This window comes from Notolabrus celidotus, chromosome 7 (assembly GCF_009762535.1).
Source record: "Notolabrus celidotus isolate fNotCel1 chromosome 7, fNotCel1.pri, whole genome shotgun sequence".
Lineage (NCBI taxonomy): Eukaryota > Metazoa > Chordata > Actinopteri > Labriformes > Labridae > Notolabrus > Notolabrus celidotus.
Genome location: NC_048278.1, coordinates 6,518,193 through 6,540,530, shown reverse-complemented (window position 1 = coordinate 6,540,530; position 22,338 = coordinate 6,518,193). Strand labels below are relative to the sequence as shown.

General features: G+C 39.7%; 1 protein-coding gene across 1 annotated transcript in view; it reads right to left on the bottom strand.

Moving 5' to 3' along the window:
- Positions 1 to 22,338, bottom strand: part of armh3 (armadillo like helical domain containing 3) — a 40,220-nt gene that overhangs the window by 16,155 nt on the left and 1,727 nt on the right. The window contains exons 2-22 of the mRNA XM_034688935.1: positions 21,650 to 21,759; positions 21,493 to 21,549; positions 19,890 to 20,036; positions 19,192 to 19,299; positions 19,003 to 19,095; positions 18,843 to 18,917; positions 18,648 to 18,734; positions 15,372 to 15,428; positions 15,235 to 15,278; positions 14,650 to 14,710; positions 14,494 to 14,540; positions 12,126 to 12,201; positions 11,547 to 11,640; positions 8,082 to 8,183; positions 7,835 to 7,893; positions 7,556 to 7,621; positions 5,516 to 5,585; positions 5,036 to 5,096; positions 4,854 to 4,942; positions 912 to 994; positions 331 to 457 (exon numbers count right to left, since the gene is read on the bottom strand). Of these exons, the coding sequence (XP_034544826.1) occupies positions 331 to 457; positions 912 to 994; positions 4,854 to 4,942; positions 5,036 to 5,096; positions 5,516 to 5,585; positions 7,556 to 7,621; positions 7,835 to 7,893; positions 8,082 to 8,183; positions 11,547 to 11,640; positions 12,126 to 12,201; positions 14,494 to 14,540; positions 14,650 to 14,710; positions 15,235 to 15,278; positions 15,372 to 15,428; positions 18,648 to 18,734; positions 18,843 to 18,917; positions 19,003 to 19,095; positions 19,192 to 19,299; positions 19,890 to 20,036; positions 21,493 to 21,549; positions 21,650 to 21,751 (1,705 nt within the window). The 5' untranslated portion in view covers positions 21,752 to 21,759. The remainder of the gene's footprint in view (positions 1 to 330; positions 458 to 911; positions 995 to 4,853; positions 4,943 to 5,035; positions 5,097 to 5,515; positions 5,586 to 7,555; positions 7,622 to 7,834; positions 7,894 to 8,081; positions 8,184 to 11,546; positions 11,641 to 12,125; positions 12,202 to 14,493; positions 14,541 to 14,649; positions 14,711 to 15,234; positions 15,279 to 15,371; positions 15,429 to 18,647; positions 18,735 to 18,842; positions 18,918 to 19,002; positions 19,096 to 19,191; positions 19,300 to 19,889; positions 20,037 to 21,492; positions 21,550 to 21,649; positions 21,760 to 22,338) is intronic.

Below are 22,338 nucleotides of genomic sequence, written 5' to 3'. Positions count from 1 at the left end.
ACTATTGTAAATGAATCATTTTCAGATTCTGGAGTTTTTATGTCTTTAGATTAAGAGTCATACGGCTCAAACATGCAGGCTGTGAACTCTCTCTCGACCTGTCAGTCAAAGAATTAGGCCACGCCCACACAGTACTGACCTGTAAAATAAGCTGTTTTTGAACTGAGTTTTTTCATAATTGTGGATGGATATTTTCACTCAGATTTTTGTTGAAGCTATATTACACATTTAATTTTGATATTCTGTATGACTTTTAAATATTCCATTTACGTTTCCAGAGGCTTTAAGACATTTATAAGAGAATGTGCAATCATCTTACTGCTGACTTACCCATACAGTAGAGGTTGTCAAAGACCTGGTGCATTCGTACAATTTCATAGTACAGCTCGTCGTAGCTGTTGGAGGTGGGCAGGAACGTGTCGCCGTATGTTATGAACATGTTGAACAGGTTCACTACCTGGAAAAACAAAACACACCATGATCAACTCAATGCAACGACATCTCAAACTAAAAGAACCCAACAGCAGACACGAGGGAATAAAAACAAACGTTTCTACAGCATGAGATTGTACACATACAGCCTGTTAGGTCTCTTCTGACAAACTCATAAAAAAACGGTTTAGAGTCTGGTGTGTGATTTGAGACACACACACAGCTGGGAGACAAGCAGCACCACTAACACAGCATCTGGCTCTATTCTTACAACAAGAAAATACACACATCCCCAAGAAACTAATTTCCATTCCCCACTGCACTTTGTCAAAGTCCTGTCTGAAGGTTGTGTGTGTGTGTGTGTGTGTGTGTGTGTGTGTGTGTGTGTGTGTGTGTGTGTGTGTGTGTGTGTGTGTGTGTGTGTGTGTGTGTGTGTGTGTGTGTGTGTGTGTGTGTGTGTGTGTGTCTGTGTGTCTCACCAGTAAGGCCAGATGAAAGATGTTGTGCTTGGCCAGCAGTGTGGTCTCGTTTGACAGCAGGAACTTCAGCAGGTTGATGAGTGCTGCGCAGAGGGAGACATGCACCCAGTAATGAAATAATCTGGAGTGTTGATAGTCGACTACTCGTGGGAGCATGTGGCGGGAGCCTACTTTTCCTGTGTGTGCTTTATCAAGGTAGATAATGGAAACACAGGAGGGGGGAGCCTTTCAACACCAAATCAGGTTCTTCTTGAGTGAAACAAAAGCCATAGAGGAACCAAAATGAGCCTGGCAAAGTGTTTAGCCAACTCTAAAAACAGGCTGGTTCCACGACACTCTGAGAGAAGACGAACATGTCTATCTCTTTAATTTGATTTTTCTTTTCTAAATTATTTCAGGATGTGGTATTATCATCACCATGAGGATAAGGTCAACGTCATTCAGGGACTTCAGCTGATTACTGTTTTGATTTGAGGAATATTTCTCCTAATGAGACTCAGCGCAATGGGGCCGTTACCACCTGATGTGTTATCCCTCTGTGTGTCGACGTGGAGACTCGTTATCATATTTCAGTGATGCAGTACCTTTTAAAAACAGTCCTTTGTTTCGAGGAAGCAGGAACTGTTTATGATTCTCTAACATTTCAAAGTGTTTTCTATTTCAAGTATGCGTGAGGAACTTTTCATCTCCTTACAGTTCTCTTTACACCTCCTGGGGACAGTCTGGTGATGGAAAGATCTTGATCCCTTTAACTCCTACATTTGCTTTGAAAGCATTTTTGAAAACTTTTTTTTATTTTTAGTTGAGATTTTGTATCGATTTATGGTTAATATTCTCTGTAATATGAGGACAGTTTAACTTTGTTGTTGAACTGTATACTCCTCGTTTAGCCTACAGCTAACAGATTTGGTTGCTCTGTACTGGTAATTATGTTTAATGAAGCTACACCGATCATCATTTTCTGATAACATAATAATATCTTTATAATAATAAGCCAGCAGCTAAATCCAGCTCTGTAGCAATGACAACAATTATTCAAGATAATAAACCAGTGCGACCTCTATTGACTGAACACAGCCATACATCTTAACCCTAGAACACAAACGTTGGGTGATTTTCACTTATGCGATTGTGGTTATGGGATTTTCATTATGTTGCTGCTGTCTGAGTTGCATGGGTCCCTGGGTAGCTTCATGCTGCTCTCTGATGTCACCCAAGGTAGGCCTGTTTCTCTTCTACCATCCCAAGGGTTTTTCAGCAGGCACATGTTCGTGTGGCCCAAAGAAAAAGTTCCCATTTCCATTACTTAAAAATAAAATCAATAATCATTAATTATCATTGATGATTCCCTATTTTTCACTAATTTTGGAACATTTTTATAGGGTCCCAACATGATACTATTTTTTTGTGTTTTATGAGAGGTTTTATACTGGGAAATACAAGAGGAGTACTTCTATTTGCAATGTATTGTTGTACTAAGATATATTTTGATAGGAATCATTTTTTATTGGGTATATTATATCGAGTAAAATATACCCGAAGTTAGTGATGGTGTTACTAACTGATACCTTAGTGTTCTAGGGTTAATGGGTTTTAACACTAACAGGTGCACATTGTACACCTGTCTACGAGTCTATTACTCACTGTTAACCTTCATCTAGGAACAAGTGAACAATAACCATTCTGCAAGGAGTCGCCTCATCCTGTAGTGCCCACCAAAATAGTAGGTGGGTCATTAATTGAAGCACTGACTTCAAAGTGTTGGTAAATGTAACTGCGTTGTCTGAGTGTCAGTGAAAGCAGCATAAGATGATCATTTCACTGTGCACCATCAAAGTTTGCCACCACGTCCGTCTCATGAACTGAAAATCTGGAGACAAAAGCTCACCTTTTTTAGCAGAGTCATTCATCCAGGAGTTATTTGGTAAATGAAAGTCACTCACAAAGTTTTTAATTAGAGTCTCTGCAGAACTTTTTAGGTGGGGAGACTGTTCTCTCATGAATCACGTTGGCTGCAGGTAAGCAATGTTAATTACTGAATAATACCAGATCACAGAAAGTATTTCCTCCTGTGCCACTTCCCTCTCCTCTGCATCCATCTGTCTGCCCTTCTTTCCACTCAGATGATATCCGTGTTTAAATCTAGCTCCCATTTCTAAAGTCAACAAGATCATTTTTCCTGATAGGATCAACTCCCAAACGTTGTAACAGCTGAAAGCATCCCCTGAAAATAAACGTACACAGAAGGGAGTCATTGAAGGCTTTCAGTAAATCATTTACTGAACATATCACATCAGGTTACACCAGATTAATTCTTCTACAATCTCTCCTTCTCTCTCCTTTATCTCACTCGGTCACAGTGTAGGTCTGTGCACACACACTACCAGTCAAAAGTTTGGACAAACCTTCTCATTCAATGGTTTTTATTTATTTTAACCATTTTCTGCTTTGTTTAACACTTTTTTGTTTATTAAATAATCATTTCTATATGTTCTTTCATAGTTTTGATGTCTTGGGTATTAATCTACAGTGTTTACAATAATTAAAATAAATACAAACCCTTGAATGGGAAGGTGTCTCCAAACTTTTGATTGGTAGTGTAGCTATTGATATTGAAAATAGAGCCATAAGGATGTTTAAATGTACATAAGATCATTTTCTAAAAGCTTAAGCTCTGTGAAGCAAGCATTACACAACAGCATAACAGAGTTAATGAAAGTCAGTGATGGATTTTGGTTATTGTGGGCCACCTGAAGATTTTCAGTGGTCCCATCTGACCCCTGCATGAAAGATTTCTGGGGATGCCACTAGCCTCGTCCTAATGCCACCAAGTGACAGAGGTCGAGGACATGAAAAACTAAAGGTGCTTAAGAGATACAAACATGTCCTCACACAGAGTCCGTCCTGCTTTGAAGGTTCCCAGAGAGGCCTCAGTTTTGAGCTTGAAGTGTTACATAAGTACTCACACTCCTACAGTAGCTTTCAGTTTTAATTACATCCTGTTACTTACTGACAACTAAATGTTTGTGAGCATTGACATCAATCAATGCAAAACCATAAGAGCTACTAAAAGATGGAGTGAAAAATAAATAAAAGAACAGCTGCCACATGTGAGCCGCTATTTCAGGTGCAGCAGTAAATGTCCTTTTCAATCTTCCGCTCAGATAAGTTATGTTACCACAGTTTTGATACTCCAGCTTGGAACAGCAAAAGACACAGATCTATATTTTTTGTTTCCTTAGTTATATTTACAGGAACAATTCTGAGGTTTTAAACTTTGAAAAAAACAGGTGAGATCCTAAGGCGTATTATGAAAGAAAAATCCACTTATCAAGCTAAACCTGTTGTTGCTTTTACGATAAGCTAGTGATGGCAGGTGGTGGGTGAAAATAACAGTGTTAGGAAAATGACACTAAAGCTCAAATCAAATACTTTTACATGCCAGATCACTTTAGGGTTAATACCCACCAACCATCAGTTCTATTTCTCCCTTTTTTGATCCATTTTTTTATAAGCTGCTCTCTCTCGCATTCACTCCCCAGCTTGCTCAACCAGTACTCTCCTCTGTTAGTCACCAGTAATGTCGCTTGTAGTTGCTTGCATAACTTTATTTATAACCATTAGAAATAACTAGAAATTATTTCTTCTTGCCTTGATATTCTGTAATGTTTTCAAAATTTGTATTTGTTGAGGTGTCTGTGTTTGACCAGTCTGTGACAGTAAGCCCTGCCAATCACGCTCCTTTGGTTCCTAATCCTTTGAAAGTACTACAGATGCATCCACCACAGCATCATACCCGATTGTAAAAATGCTATGGAGCTAATTAGCAGATTGATTGATTAGATTCTCAGATTGCTCAAAATCTTCCAGGTCCCCTCACAAAAGTCCATCCCTACCTGTTATATCTCATTAAAATGTCAGATAAAAGCGATGCATCCTTACCTGACCACAGCTCTCTCCAGGTGTAGTGTAACCTGATTCTGCACTTCTTCTGGTAGCACAGCAGTTTGTGGATGATCTGCACACAGCGCCTGCACAGAAAACAAACATAAAACCAGCGTGAAGAAGCTGGGAGGAGGATCAGAGTGGAAAATGATGTGAGTGTAACGTGTTTGTGTTCTCACAAGTATAGATCCATGGGGAAATCCTTCATCATATGTGTGACGATAAACTCTACCATCAGATCTAAACAAAGAGAGAGGGATGAGAAAGACACAAATAAAAGATGGATACAACTGTTTTATTTTGCAGCCCATGTGAAGCGCTTTGTAACTTGGTTTTTGAAAAGTGCTCTACAAATACAATTGTTATTATTATTATTATTGTATAATCAATTACAGCCAGGCAAAAATGTAAATAAAGACTAAAGCAGATAAACTTAAACTAGTTTAATATGTGTCATAATTGCTCCCCTTCAAAAGTGAAATGTGGCTGTTTTTGTAGACAGGTTAATGATCAAACAATAGCATTAGCCATAGCATAGAAAAATAGCATTACGTCAGGCTGTACATCAGAGTTGAGAACATTTTAACTGACCTTAAAAAACCCCAAACATCAATATCAGAAACATTTTGAGTTAATTCAGTAACAAATGTTGCACATACCTAGAACCGCACACACCAGCGGCCGAGAAGGGATGTTCTTGTCCACTGCTTTCTTTCTGTGTCTCATCGGCTGAAACAGAAAATACAGAATTTGATACCTTTAAAATACAAAATAAAACTTTAAACTAACGTCAGTTTAACATTAAACATAATGTATCATGAAATGTGTTCACATGCATTTATATTAAACTGATCAGCCCTCACCTGAAGAATGAAGAGCTACTATGTAAAGATATAAATAAGTTTCTAATCTGCTCTAAACAAGCACACATGTCCATAATAAAAATATTTAATGTTATTTTTACTTTAAGAACACCCTGAAAGCCAAAGCAAGCTTCAGACTTTAGACTTTATTGTCCCCTTGGGGAAATGCAAGCTCAACAAACTATCAACAAAGGCATCAACACTCAAACGAAGTCGTATCATTCAGCGCCGCCTGTTGTTCAGGGCCGCTTTAGCAGCAGGGATCAGGCTTTTGCCAAGACGAGCCCTCCTACACCTCGGTGCCCTGTATCTGCGCCCTGAGGGGAGTGGGATGAGGTGGGTGTTTAGTGGATGTGTGATGTCCTGTTCCATTGATTTTGCGATGCGTATGATGGCCCTGTTGTTTAAAGGTGACATATCATGCAAAATTGACTTTTTAATGGTTCTCTACCTGAAATATGTTTCCCTGGCATGTCTACAAACCCCCCGAGAATGAAAAAAATCCATTCTGCCCCTGTTCTGATTGCTCCACCTTTCTGTAAATGTGTGTGAAACGAGCCGTTTCAGACTTCCGTGTTTTTGTTACGTAACAACAATATCCGGTCTGTCACGGAGTCAGAGCTCGGAGCTTGTTCAGCCCATAGACTGTATAAAATACAACTCAACTTCTCCGTTTTTCATTCCCTGCACAAATGTGTGGTAACAAGGAGCTTAGGAAGGAGGCATGCTAGTTGTAGGCTGTCTTAATAAACACAAAGGTCGGTTTTACTCCCCACATCTGCAGATTTGAAGATCTAGTGGATGATTTTTATTTATCATGGATAAGTGCTAGCGCTAGTTAGCATAGCTACATATCGTAGCTGCAGCTGTGTACCAAGACACACGTCTACATACTGACAAATAAAACAACAAGTAACACATAATCTGTGACCAATCCTTCAGAAAAGGTCCCGCTGCCTTTCTGGCAGAGGTCGGTTTTACTCCCCACGTCTGCAGATTTGAAGATCTAGTGGATGATTTTTATTTGTCATGGATAAGTGCTAGCGCTAATTAGCATAGCCACATAGCTACATGTTCATAGCTGTAGCTGTGTACCAAGACACACGTCGACATACTGACAAAAAAACAACAAGAAACACTAAATCTGTGACCAATCGTTCAGAAAGGTCCTGCTACAGGCGCCTCTCCGTCAGGATCAGATTCTGGATCAGATTCAGAGGGTTGAAGTAACGCTATCTGTGAGCAGCCGTGTATATTCAGCCAACATGTAAACATTAGATCAACGTGCCGGAGAGCCGAGGCCACATCCACTTCCTGAGGGGGCGTGGTCAGAGAGAAAACAGAGTGTTCTGAGGAGGACTGAAGAAGAGGGCTTTTCAGGCATGCCAAAATCTGATTTCAAAGTGTTTTTTGGAGCATAAACTTTAAAGACATGTTTTGGGGACCTCTTAGACCAATATATATTGATGAAAAAAGCATGATATGTCACCTTTAAGTCTGTGAGGTTTTGGTGTGGGGAGACCGATTATTTTAGAGGCTGTGGTGGTTATGCGTGTGAGTTTGGCCTTGTTTTTTACAGATGGCATGTTGTAGAAGCAGGTTGAGCAGTACAGGAGGATGGATCAAATCATGCTGTGATACAGCAGCAGGAGGAGACGGGGGGAAACATAGAGCTGTATACTTAAACTGAAACATGTAATTACCTAATAGGGTTGGACCATAACAGATGATTTGAAATGCTGTCACCTATAAAAGCTGGACCCTAGAAAGAAATGCTTCTAGTTTCATAATCCAAACTAACTAAATACAGTTTCACTGATCTACTACACCACTCACCATTCGATGGAGATTGACTCTGAAGTTCATATTGTCATCATGAAGAAAGGCATCGGCATACTGGTCCTATCACACACACACACACACACACACACACACACACACACACACACACACACACACACACACACACACACACACACACACACACACACACACACACACACACACACACACACACACACACACACACACACACACACACACACACACAGGTACAGTCAGAATGAAGAACATCTGTGTGAGGGACAAATGTCACAGCAGTGTTTGAGCTCTTACCTCGGCTATGCAGGTGAGGATGATTAGGCACAGTCTGGCACTGTTGAGGCGATGCTCATCTGGAGACAAACAATAAGAAGAAGTGTGAGCCGAAAAGTGCGACAACTATTAAAAATGCCGGTATTTATTTGACACTACTATCTGATGAAATTATATAAGACCACATAAAGACGAGAAAAATAAAAGAAAGTGAGTTTAGGCAAGGGAATGACAGACACAAAGAGAGGGAAAGGATGTGGAGGTCTACCTTTAGTGTCCTGCATTACAATCGAGGCGTACTTCAGGAAGGTGATCAGGAGGTTACTGGTCTGCAGGTTGGGATCCAGAGGCAGCTCTGGGTTGTTCATCACTAAGGAACAGATACACAGATAAAACCTCAGTCCAGTAGAATCACTCCATCTTCAATTCTAAACCCAATTTTTTTTTCTCTGTAGACAGAAAAAGACTGAATATGTGAATATGAAGCACACAGAAAGACAGAAATAATCTGAAGCTTTGAGTCACAGAACTGTTGGGTCAGTTATTAAATAAATAATATTGATCCAGTTACCTGAGTCTGACCTCAAACCTGAGTGTCCAAACTAGAGAACTCATCGAGGCAAATAACTGCTTCACAAAAAGAGAAGTCTGTCAGGTAGCTTCATCCATTAGAGAAATCTCTGCTCTCTCAAACATGGATAAATGATAAGGCAGTCATTTCTATCCCCCCTCATTTGTTCGTTGCCTCCTGTGATCAGTGCTGAACCAACGATTTCACACCGACAAGAAACATTTGATCACAGAGAGACGTGCTGTGGAAGGAGAAGTGTAATCCTGACATGTCATCTCATACACTTGTGTGCAAATGCTTCTGGTCCTCTAAGAGCTGGAGCTCCCATGACGGGGCGTAATGCACGCAGCATGTCAAACATTCATCCGTATTTAAAGCTGTAGGTTAATATTTTATACACAGAATGGCTCTCGGGTTTAAAGCAGAGCAAGCCAAAGATAGAGACGAGCTCCTTTTAACAGTTACAGTGTGTGTGCATGCTGAATGACCTGATGTTGAACATGATGGCAACAACATTCACCTTTGGAGACGTCCAGTATGACGTACAAGTACTCAGGTTTAAAGAGACACAAATAAATACTTAGGATGTTGTAATAATGTCACTATTAAGATGTATTAATCCGTATTAGAAGTGTCTCCACTTAAGATCTCTGTTGTATCAGATAACCTTTAAAATCTCCTGAATATTTGAAAAGGTTTCTGTTCAGGGTACATGTGTGCCTCAAGGCGAGAGTGAAAGAGAGTCACCATGTTTGGAGGGAGAGTTTTTAAAAATGTATATTTTGTACTGTTAGAGATAATGTGAGGTGAAGCAGAGACCCGTGTTCCCAAAAAGAACCTAGAGCTCCATTTTACTTCATGGTGAACATTTTCAGTATGGTTAAATTCTGTTCAAAGGTGATGCTGAGACTCACATCATGTTATCATGTAACCAAAGCTGTCCTCCCTTGTGAGTGCTGGTCACCTACAAGAGAGACACTTAAAGAAGAAGCCAGTGTTCAAGGCTATAAAGGGACAGTTTGATAAGTTCTTATATCATGCCTTCAAATAAATTAATCAGAGGACTTTTAAAGCTTACGGGGAAAATGATTCAATTTGTGAACATAGCCGGCAGTTTTGACAGTTTAGGGGTGTAATCAATTACGATATAAGAAGCTTTTAATATCTCTTTACTTTAAAGCCTTGACACATTTTTGACCTCTGTCCTTTTTAAAATCCATCTAAGGTTTATTCCAAGCGGCAACCTCCAGTCTCAAACTATGAAGCCCATGTGGAAGTGTTATAAACTGCAATTCATCGAGCGTCCACTTGAGGCTGGCTGCAGAAACACCAGAAACCACATACACACCCATTCAAAAAAGACGATATTTACAGCATTAATAAACATGTTTACAGCCTGGTTCAAAAAACGGCCTTGGTCTTCGTAGCTAATTCGTCTATCGGCACACACTGTACGGGGGTCAATTTTTTTCTAACGCGATGGTTCAGAAGACATTAAGATTACAAGTTTTGCCCAAATAAGGACATGACTGACTTGACTGACAGGCGGGAACACATAGCTGTTGGCTAGGACGCTCAAACCCCGCCTCTTTACCTCACACTAAGTTTGGTTGAGTTCAGCATTTCCAATATGGCTCCCGTCAATGATTGGCTTCAAATCAGTGCTCAGGAACAGATGGGTGACGTCACGGATACTACATCCATTATTTATACAGCCTATAGTATATTCGTATGGGGGAAGTGTAAACGAGGGGTGTAAAGGTACGTGTATTTGTACCGCACCTTTTCTGTACAGAACTTTAGTTCAGTGCAGATGTATACAGAAACAGTAAAGATAACACACACACACTAAGCATGAACAGTCTGTCTTGTAAGTGACTTACTCAAATCATCTCAAAATATTCAGGCTTTGAATCATCTTTTTCACCTGTGATCAATTTTGTGCTGCGATAACAAACAGTGGTTACCTGTGATAATAATCAGTGTGTGTCTGTTAGAGTGAGAGGCAGGAGGGGCAGACTGAGTGCTCTCCTTAATTAAGCACAGATCATATCATCTCTCATGAAAAACATACTTCTCAACCCTCTTGCAGGGTAATAGATAAAGAACCAAAAAGAGCCTTTGGTTAGTAGCCAGTCATAAAGACTTGCAGAGATAAACAAAACCACCAATTTGAATTGCCCAAGTACCCAAGATGGGCCTTTATAATACATAAAAATCAAGAAAATACACAGGAGACATTAGAAAACAATCTCCCAGACAGAACAATACAACACACAAACTATCACACAACAAATCACTGTAAAACAAAGAGCACAAGATAATACATGATTACAGGACTGAGCCCTCTTTAAAATAGTTTCAGTTCGAGTTAAATTGATCCCAGTTTGAGCTCTGCAGGTTTTAGTATTCCACATAGTGATCCCAGAAGAGAAACGCTGATTGTCCGAGAGATCAGTTACTAAAGGGCACTTTAAAAAGATCCCCGTTAGATGCTCTATGAGTTACAGAGCCAGAGACTCTCACGGCCAAATTCCACCAGATCCATGTCCGGTCCGTCTCCGATCTGTCACGGCACTGGATCTGATAGGTTTCTATTCTAGTCAATCTGTTAACCCCCACTGGATCCGCTCCATTGCGTTCCAGCTACGCCTCTGATCTGGCAGGTCGGAACACAACAGATCAGATACGCAAGACTTCTATTTTTGCCGGATGCCGGAGCACGACGCATCAATCAGCACAGAGCAGATGGAGCGGGACAGGAAGACAGGCACCAAAATAAATGAAAACATCCGGTTAATTTTCAGAATAAAACACTCTGTGTTATCTTTAGATTGTTTTTAACTTAACTATGACAACAAACTGTCATTTTGAGCGGAGCCAGTCCTGGAGTCAACAGGTCACAGGTTTTCAGAGGACCATGAAGACAACACGGGTGAGGAGAGGAGGAGGAGGAGAATCCTTGAATCAGTGATTGCTGCAGGAAAACCTCAGTTGCATGACTCCAGCTGTCCGGCGGTCCCACTCTGTAACAACTCTCCCCCCACTGAAGATTATTTTGTTTAAAAAAACTGGGATGAAGAGATAACCCATAAACAAAATTGAAACCACATCCGTGTTTCTTGCAGTCCGCCTGTAAGTAACTGAAAAGGTTTGACTTACTGTCTAGGGAGGGTGGCGTAGTACCAAGTGGTGTAGTGGGTGTGGTTGGAGTCGGGGTGGTGGGTGTGGTTGGGATGTTGATCTCAGGGTGGCTCTGTTCAAAGACCAAAAATACTAAAGTCATAAAGAGTGAAAAGCTGTTCCTTGTAACAGTACAGGCCGAGCAGGAGAGTCACACAGGGTCTAATCACATTAATTAACACTTTTAATGTATCCACAATGTGACACAGCGCTGCAGAAAGCAGCCCGAAAGAGAAGAAAGGAGCAAAAGAAATATTGTGAACTGATGATTTTAGAAGCAAAGAAACTTGGAGACAAGTCTTAAAGACATCAATAGTTTACCAACAAAAGGCTATTCTTGACTCATCACAAAACATTACAAATCTCTGGCTGTCATTGATGATGTCCTGTTATAGTCTTCAGACAGCCCAGACTCTTTACAAGCCTGCCATCTCTCTAATTTCAGAACACTTACAAACCCAGAGGGGAAAAAGAAAATGTTCCATCATTTGCATTTTTATGACATGAAGAAAAGGCTGAGGTCTTATGCCCACGAGGAGAAAAAGTCATAAATCTCACCTGTGCTAATACAGTGATGAAGTTTCGGTTTAGGTGCACGGCTTCATAAAGCGCCAACAGAATCGCCTCATTTGTCCTTGAGAAGAAAGTTTGTAGTCAGAGTCAGCTCGCTCATTTTGATAAAAAAAACTTTACACAACATTAGACTGGGAAGGAAAAGACTTCATGCTTTGATGCAGCCAAGCTTTGAAAAATGTGGAGGGCCAGTCTGGTGTCTAAAGTTTATCAGCAGCCTCCTCAGCAGGTCACTCTTTTAATTTTCTGTTTCATTAACTACTGCATAATGTAACTCATACATCATTTCAAACTACTTCCATTTAATTTTCTCCCCCATGTTTTTGCATTTGTGTTAAAACTAAAGTGAGGTTGTCCAAAGTATTGATACTTTGATGTATTTTATAATACCAAATGTGGACATGGCTTCATCCTGACCGCTCCGTGTGTGACCTCAACTCCACACTCAGTTGCACACACCAACCTACAAAAACTTTACATACTTGAGAGTGAGTGAAGAGGAGAGGGACTTAAGGAAGGGCTAATGTATAGTGATCTGGTGGTTATACAAAACAGAATCCCATGAGGGTGAGATGGAGGGGTCACTCTCAAGGACCTAATGCAACATTTTCATGAACAGTGTGAGTAAATATTGCCCTTAACATATGATGAAGCCATGCCTTCAGTCAATCAGATGTGAAGTTTGTGCTTCAGCAGCTACAACTTTGTTAATTAGAGGGATATAAAATTATATTTCTCACTTTAATACTTCTAAGATTTAAAATGTAGGTCTATTTCAATATCTTAAATTGAACTTTAAATGTGCACAGCACTGTTAAATGTTGTCCTTGTGTCCGCTTGTGTCTTCCTTAACATTTCCTTATAGCTGCTTCCTGATTGTCTTGTTCCATGTATTTTATGTCCATGGCCACTTTCTCATGGTCTGTCATGTCATCTCCTCATGTAGCTTTTAGTCATTTTTAATCATATGGTGCTATTTGTAACTCTCTTTCTATTTTTTTCAATTTTTTTGTTGTGTTTTGGTTTCTCATCTCCCTTTTTTATTTTCATTTTTTTCATTTTCATTTTTTTTTTTAATCTTGATCTTTTTAGGGAGTCTTTTTAACATCTGGCAAGGGACTACTGATGTAAAATGGTCTTTTGACTAATTCTGGCATATTTACAGAAGTGTTAATGCATATGTTAATTAATATGCATGGTCCTTTTGAATGAGAAATAAATACATAAAAAACTAGACATGGTTTTAAGTGATGTATGAAGATGATACAGGCTGTTGAATGAGCAATTTGTTGTAGATTTGTGAATTTGCTGTTTACTCTGATAGAATTAGGGTTGAAAAAATTTCGGGGAATTTTCAAAGTTGGAAACTTTCCATGGGAATAAACCAGGAATTTACTAAACTGAAGGTTGGCTCTTAATAGGGAACTTAAATATAGTTGGGGAAAATATATTTTGGCATAATCCTGACTAAAACAACCAGATTTCATGCAAGTACAGTTGAATATCTCTGCTATTCCTCAATCATATGCACATAGCACACTGCTTACTGCAGGGCTATAGAGACCAAGCCCCCTACATGCACTGACAGCCTGACACAGAGCCATCCTCAACAAGGCTGGACAGTGACACTGAAGAGGAAGAGTCGGAGATGGATGATGAGGAAGTGGACATGGAGGCTGTTGATGAGACCCAGGAGAAGCCCATTGTCTGAAAGGGCTTAGCAAAAATGCAGAGGCTAGGCTTGAGAAGCTTGAGGGAAGATGCTTTTTTGTTTGCATGTTGAATGGGACTTTGTTGGAGGGAGAGCGTCTCTTTTCATTTAACATTTTGAATGGGACTTTGTTAGGATTGCATTTTTGTTAATTTTTGAATGGGTTGGGTTGGGTCGGTGGGATGAGTAATATTTAACTCAACATTCATGTTTTTGTTCTTCAATGAAAGAATTGATTGTTCAATAAAATATTTAACATTTGATAAAGTTCTACTTACAAATAAATCTGTTTTAATTGTATTATTTTGGATGGATGTCTGCTTATAACAAAACATATTGATGCTTTGATATGATGACTTTCCATTAAATTACCCTCAATTCCCAGTTAATTCCGATTAATTCCCATGGAAAGTTTCCAATTTGGAATATTTCCAAAATTCCCCAGCTTAACTTCCCATGGAAATTTACTGGAAATTTTACGGAAATGTTCCACCCCTTAGCAACCCTAGACAGATACATGTTCATTTAAACCAAGAGCTACAGTCACATAGGACAAAGTGCCACGGTGTCGGCTATGATAGATTTTATCATCCAAACTATTCAATTTAGTCTGACTGATGACTAAGAAGTTAAACGACTTACTGTACAGAGAGTTTCTCATCAGCGTCTGCTATAAACATGCTCCCCACCTGTAGACAGAAGGATCACTGATCAGCAGCTCCTCGTGTCAGTATATGAATACTAATTACATTCACGTGAAGGATGAAGCATTTGTAGAAACATAAAGTAAGACCCTACCATACTGGTGAGGGTTGAGAAGAAGCCCCCCTGGTTCTCCTCTTCTTTGTCTTTGTATTGCCTGAAAGGACGAGAACAGACGACAGGAAAAGGAGAGAAAGTAAGAAGTAATGAAAAGTGAAGAAAATAAGAAAGAAACTGAAGGCAGGCCGGGCTGTATAGCAGCAGACAGAGATATATGATTCCACTTAAACAGCACACTTGTAACTTAACACACATTTCCCTAACATCTCCCTCTACTCCCTGCTATTTATTATCTAAGGGGTATTCAGTTTAAACAGGAAAACAATGAACTGTACAGAGACATCATCCATCACTTTGATGCGTCTGTCGACTCATGCAGACTTCACAAACAGCATTTTAATTTCCAAACCTCTGCCTCATCCAAAAACATTACTGACGGACAAAGAAAACTGTCAGATATAAATAACCCAAAGAATAAAAAGGCCTGTTTTATTCAGGAGAATGGAAATAGAACATTTGTGGGAGACATCAAACTAAACTGATGACGCCAGCGGCCTCTGCCCACCGTGCCCCACATCGTTACAAACGTGTTTCTGACACACAGACGGGTTTAGATCTCACCTGTTATATTCTGTCAGAGCTTGGTGGACAACCATCCCCATTCCCTGGGAGAGAAAACATCCAGTGTTTAGGTCAAAGCTTTGATATCCTGCCTGACATCACACTGGCTCATCATTATTCTGCTGTTTCATACTTACATCGAGTGTCGGCTCATCATCCACAATGGAGAGCTTTACGATGTACGGATTCACGGACTACAAATCAGAACATAAGAGAAAGTAGATGCCATTAATGATATGTCACTAATACCAAACTTAAAACTTCCACAATAACACCACACTACATCAGGGGGTATTTTGTAATTATTCAACACAACTACAGAAAGATCTGCTTTAAGTCTGCGTCTCTTTTTGCTTGCCATGAGACTGTTTTCTTGTCAACAAACAGGAAGGCAGGGATTCAGGATGATATGACCTCTCCATCTCTCTCACTCTGAGTGGGATGTTTTTCTGCTGATGCATTAATGAAAATGCAGAATGAGGCGGCAGACTTAAGCAAATTTTAAACAATTTGAAACCCACATTCTTCCAGGGTGAATCAAAGGCCACTGCTTGTGCTGTCGCCCTCTCTGCTTACACACGAGGGTGCACTCAAAAAAATCAATGCTCTTCCTCTTATCTTTCCTCCCACACTGTCACCCTTATCCTTCTAAGAAATAATTTGAGAGGGGGGTGAACTGGAAATCATTTCAGAGGACATGTTTCTTTCTGTCATTACATCAAAGTAATAAGCAAGTCTATCTTTTGATATGAATAGGGCAGTCACACTCCAAATCTACCTTTCAATTTCATCGTCAATTCTGACCTCACCATCACATACGATTTTGTTTCAACCTTATTTTACCAGGAAGCCTGTTTACAAGTTATACAAGCCCACACATTGTCCACTGTTATTCTGAATGACAATCAGTGTTTCCCCTACCATAATACTGGGAGGGCGGCCGCCCCCCTTGGAAGTTCAGTTAACTGTATTTTCTATATAGCGCCAGATCACAGCAGAAGTAATTCAGGGTTACCTCTCTCTTATAGATCAGGCCTTAAACTTGTTCTTTTATTAAACAGACTAAATATCCTTATGTTATTGATCTTATTTACATGAAGGGATGTCATTATGCTCTTCTGCTCTTCGTATCGCATGACAGAGTTCTGCCCCACAGACAAACAAACATGTGCACACCCATACACACATCACAGCACAATGATACGATAAATGTTCATCAACAACTCGTTTTTTCAAGATGAAAACGAGACTATGACGAACCTCCATGCATCTGTCTCAGTTTCATTGAGGATTTTTACCCCCGGTGTGCGTTAGTGACAAAAACACAACCGTAGGACGTCTGTTTAATATTTGACGTTTGATGTCAACGTTGTTGCCGCTCTCACCGTAAAAAGCTCCACGTCTACAGCTTGATTTAATCCAGTTGGGTGAAACATCAGACCCATTTAGTAAGTTTTGATCAACTCCTTGGCATCAAAGAGTGCCGTGAACTGATGGTCTGTCCAGTCCAGACGGTCCAGACTCAGAGCGCCTGCAGGTGCATTCAGGGGCCGTCGTAAAAGTGCAATGAAGACCTGTATTTCACGTTCATGGCATTTTTATTTGAATCAAGAGAATCAGATATAGTGTTCACACGAAGAATGTTTTCTTTTGACTTTTGTTGCAGGCTAGTTTATTTAACTTAAGATATTACAAAAGTAAAAGTGTTAAAAGAGTGAAATGTTGACGATTGTAATACTTGGTAAAACACTGATACCAATATCAGATCGACTACATGAATTATTATAAAGTAAGATAGATAGATAGATAGATAGATAGATAGATAGATAGATAGATAGATAGATAGATAGATAGATAGATAGATAGATAGATAGATAGATAGATAGATAGATAGATAGATAGATAGATAGATAGATAGATAGATAGTTTGTTGTGGCAAAGTCTGTCTAAACCTAGGGGAAACACTGACAATATTTTTAATTTTAAAGAAGTTTTTTATTATTCAGTCTATTTCAATGAGACAGCCAAAAGGCCAGTTTACAACTTTACTAACTGGCAACATGTTGAGTTACTTTTAAACTTAATCACAAGTGTAAAATAATAACGATGATGCAATGCAGGTCAATGACAGTTAACAAAATCTTACATGATCTGCGTATTCTCTTTGGATATCCTGAGGTAGTTCTTAAAAATGTCAAAATGTTGCAGTTTTCTGATAAGACGTGAAATAAGGCGATATTATTCAGGTGTTAGAAGGATTCTTTGGACATGCTCTCAGGTTTTTAGTTTTAGTTTTGAGAAAGCCGGCAGTCTTCAAGGCTGCCGTAGACGTCCTCCTGCTGTGGATGTTCCAGACTCCAGCTGATACGGACGTGCTGGACCCCAGCGGCAACAGCTACTACTACTCGTCTCATCACTATCACCGCTCCCTCTGTCTCTTATTCTCCTCTATCCCTCTTTCCAGACCCAACTCGGTCGAGGCAGATGGCTGTCTAACATGAATCTGGTTCTGCTCGAGGTTTCTGCCTGTTAAAGGAAGTTTTTCCTTGCCGCCATAACTAGCTAAATACTGTGAGGTGCAATGCTCATAGTGGATTACGGTGGGGTCAGACTGAGTCTTATCCTGTCTTGGTGTTGGGTCTCTGTTCATAATTTGAAATAGACCTGCTCTGTTTGTAAAAGAGTCTTGAGATAACGTTTGTTGGGATTTGGCGCTATACAAATAAAGATTGATTGATTGATTGTTTGAAGGCGTGGATTAATCATTGTCTGCATGGTTGCATTTAAACAGGATTTTGAATATAAATGTATTAACCATATATACTAAAAAATAACATTTTCTTGAAATAACTGAAAAACTAACATTATTGTTTGACTAAATATTCTCACAGGAAGACAGAATGTTTCCACACAGGTCCCTTTAGAGAAGCAGTACTTGGTCCTGGTGGTTCTTTGTCATCTCTAACTTCTGAATGAGAAACTCCACTTTGCAGTCTTAGAGGGGCTTTTCTTCCTCTCAGATTCACACGACTAGGTGGGGGTGGAGGATCACTGATCCTGTTTTTGATCTCAACAAACAAAATTAAAAGCTAGTAATCTACTTATGATTAATTCTATCTTTAAAAACAAAAAAAACATGACTAATGGATATACTGCAGCTAAATTATGGTGTAAAAGGGAAATGCCAGATTCATCTTTCATCTACACATGTATCCTGTTGAAGCGTTTATGCGTGGACTACACTGATTTAACATATTAAAGCAACATTACTTTGAGGTTTATCAAAAAAATCATTAAAATAAATGTCAAACCTATACTGACTTTCAAGTACTAAAACAACTGTAGGAGCTGCTTTCATCCTGCTCTCTACTGTTGATTCACCTACAGCATCATGTGAGTGTGTCTGCTCATACCTCATATTTCCTGTAGTTGACCAGCAGGGCCAGGAGAACCACAGCATCATAACCATGCTGCCCTCTACTGGACACATCTGACAGAATCTGAGAAGGAGAGAGAGGAGGAAAGATGACTGAACTGGATGAAAGATAGTTTTGAATTAGACTTTTTTTTTAAGCTAGAGAAGTCACAGCCTTTTGCTTATCACGCACCTGCAGAATAGCTTCAAAGATGCTGTTGATCATCACGTATTCCAGTATCGTGTTTTGACTGATGTTGTCTGTTACCTGTAAACACATTATTCATATTCAGCATTCCCCAAAGTCCTCCACATAATAATTCATCTTCCTCTTTGTGCATTTTCTGTCTCACCGTCACGAGACACAGCAGCAGTTTGAGACACAAGCTCTTCAGACTCTCTGATCCATCGCCACAAAGAAGGCTGTCCAGTCTCTCCATCAAGTCCTGCAAGAAACAAGAAATTACAATCGTAACATTGCACGAGCAAATGCTAGACTTTATCTCTCTTCTTTCTTTATTCCAAAGATCGTGAACACACACCTTCATTCTTTGCTCTGCCTTGTCAAAGCCCATCAGCATGTTGATGATGTCAAAGCCAGACGCAGATTTGTTCTTCTGGTGAACGCCTCGGAAAAGTGCACAGAGAGTCTGTGGAGGGAGGCAGAGGGGCAAGGTGACTGCCAGAACCAAAATGCATTTCACTCTCCAGTGTTCTTGGAAAAGGTTTGTTGTTACAAAACTGATCTTCTGTGATGTGAAATTCTACCATCTCTGTAAAGTTTTCAGGGTTTCTTCTTCATTAATGGGAAACTAAGAGGGGGATGATTGGGACTGTTTCTGAAACTCACAGTACCACACACTTACCCAACATCCTGCAATGTTTGTATTTGCTGAAAGACCTGAGCTGTACTGATGGTTTGAGCTGTCACAAAGCTTTGAACAAACATTACAGGTGACGAGGGTTTGCTTGGTGTCGCAGGCTTCAAAACTGAACCATTCCAGACAATTTAATATATTTTATTGGAGCAACCCTCTTGCTTTTATTAGTGATAGCAATTCTGTTATGTTTACATTCCTCCCTGATTCTAAAATAATTCTTTGTGACATTGAGCTACAGGGACTGCAGGAGCAGTTTCATGCAGAAATAGCCAAAGTTAGAGTGAAAATCAGTCATTTGATTATCATCTTCCACATCATAATCAAATCAAGCAGTTAAATCAATTTCTCCCAAACTCTACCTGCAGGGCATTGACCACTTTAATCTGGTGCTCCTCTCCCAGAGCCTGAACACAGTGGTGGAACAGAGAGTTGATGTTGTCTTGGATCCGCTGAACCTCTTCCCCGTCTACGCTCTCCAACTTAGACTCCAGGTACTCCAGGTTCACCTGGAACATGGTGGACAGACATGAGTAAAGAGGTAAGGTGCAGATGAAGGGATGGTATGGTTGACATTCATAAGGATTATGAGATGTATTCAAAGACAATTTCACTATAACCTGTGTTCATAATAGCTCAGCAAATACAAGTCTACATGTAAACATCTCTACTTTGTCTTAGCTCTAAACAGGGCAGTGCGATCCCCAGCAACTTAAAACTTCAGATTATGAGGCTGAAAGTTATTATTCACATCAGGGTCAATTTTCTGGTAATGCTGCCTCAATCTAAAGACCTTAAATGCTCAAGAGTAAACTCGTGAAATTCAGGTTCAGGTTTTACTTCTTGATGTTTTTCCACATGAAATTAAGGCCTCTTATTGATGTATCGACAGATTCCTGCAAAGGCTACATTAGGGATGACCACAATTAATCGATTATCGATTAATTGATTGTTAAGAAATTACTCGAAACACACATTTTTGTTATCAATTTTCCGTCACGTGGAACAAACATCATGTGGTCTCATATTACACTCATCTATCAGGGAGGTGTTTTAAGTTTAAAGCATGTTTGGATGTGAATCAGCTGTTAAAGGTGTTGTGCACAGCGGAGACGCTCAGCTGGCGGCTGCGGCTGTGCGTCAGGTCTCCACGTGCGCTTTTTAAAAGAGGATCAGTACAAAACTGCTGCCAACAACAACACGGACACAAAGGTTGACAGCGTTAAACAGGATATTTCCCACCTTTGGATACAAAGGCAACAGACAGGTGAGAAATTCTGGTACGCTACGTTTACAGACCAGCAACATCAGAGCCGTCTGGGCTTTTCTCCAGCGGGACTGATTATGACCCGGTTGCGCTCCCGGCTGACACCTGACCGAATACACATGTTTATTTTTCTCAATAAGAACGAGGAGACAGAAAACTGGACACTGTGAGTCTGAAGTACTTTTCTGTTAGTATTATGAGCCTTCACTTTATAAGATTATGTCCGCGGAGAATATTTTAATGAGCCTGATCGTTGATATTCTGCGTGTCAAACGTGTGCCCGTATTCAATCCCGTCAGTTATATGCATTTTGTTGCTGTAGAAAATAAAATTTAGGGGGAAAACAACCTATTTGGCATTGTTTTTGACATAAGAATAATAATGGTTTTTTTAAATCAATTAATGGATAATTGATCGTTAACATTTCCAAAAATCGATCACGGAAAATACTTCAAATGTACATCCCTAGGCTACATACATCTGACAATACAGGCACGTGCTTTAACTTCAAAAATATAGCAACTAGAACAAAACATATTTGATCACTCAATATTTTAGCTCTGGTACAGATGTGCAACGTGTCTCTGTTAGCTCTATTGCTGCCATTGGCATCACCAAGACTACAGTGAATAGCTCATTTTCTTTAACATTCCAACTCAACAGTTTGTAACTTCTATGTATAATTCTGTTCATTTTACCTTCATAAGAAACAGTTCATCCCAGAAGCGAGGGTTGTTTTTGGCTGGATCCTCCTTCTAAATAAAAACAAACAAACAGGACAAAGTTTACACTTCTTGCACACTCTTCATTCCTCTTTAGTTTCCATCACAGTCAGCCTCCCTCTGTAATACTTACCGCAAAAATCTCATCATACATCAGCACCACCTTCTCTTTCAAGGGCTTCTTAGAGGATGAGGTCCTCCGCAGCAGCCCTGCTTTCTTCTCCACCTGAGACATGACTAAGTCTGAAGAAAAGAGACACAGTAAGCTAGATATATATATATAAAAAAAACACAACTTATGTTTAGATAAAATGGAATCAATCACTAAGACTCCAACTGCCTGATCAATAAAGAAAGAGGTGCATAGTGTTCTAATATTAGAGTACACAGAGCAGATTCAATGAAAGGACCAAACCCATTAATACATTAGTTAGTCTCTTCTCTTTTTTGTGTCAGAAACAAATTATTTTCAAAAAACTGCTGGGCATTTTCCCCAGGAGTAACAGGACTAAGTGATGTATTTGACCAGCAATGGATTTGGTGTTTTGTGGACAGCACCAGAAAGATAGAAAGAAAATCACTGAATTAAGACAAAATTAACTTTTAGGGCCAAAAATGAAGATGAAGATATACATCCACATGTCCAACAACTTGGCACATTAATGAGTAACTGGAAGTTTTAATGAAGACTAAGATAAATCAGGGTTAGGCTCCACACAGAAGTTGTTGATTTGATGATACTTGCTATCACTGAGCACATGACCTATGACTTTAAAGCTGCTGCCTTTGAGTCACTACCTTCAGTCAGGAGTCTCTCAAGAA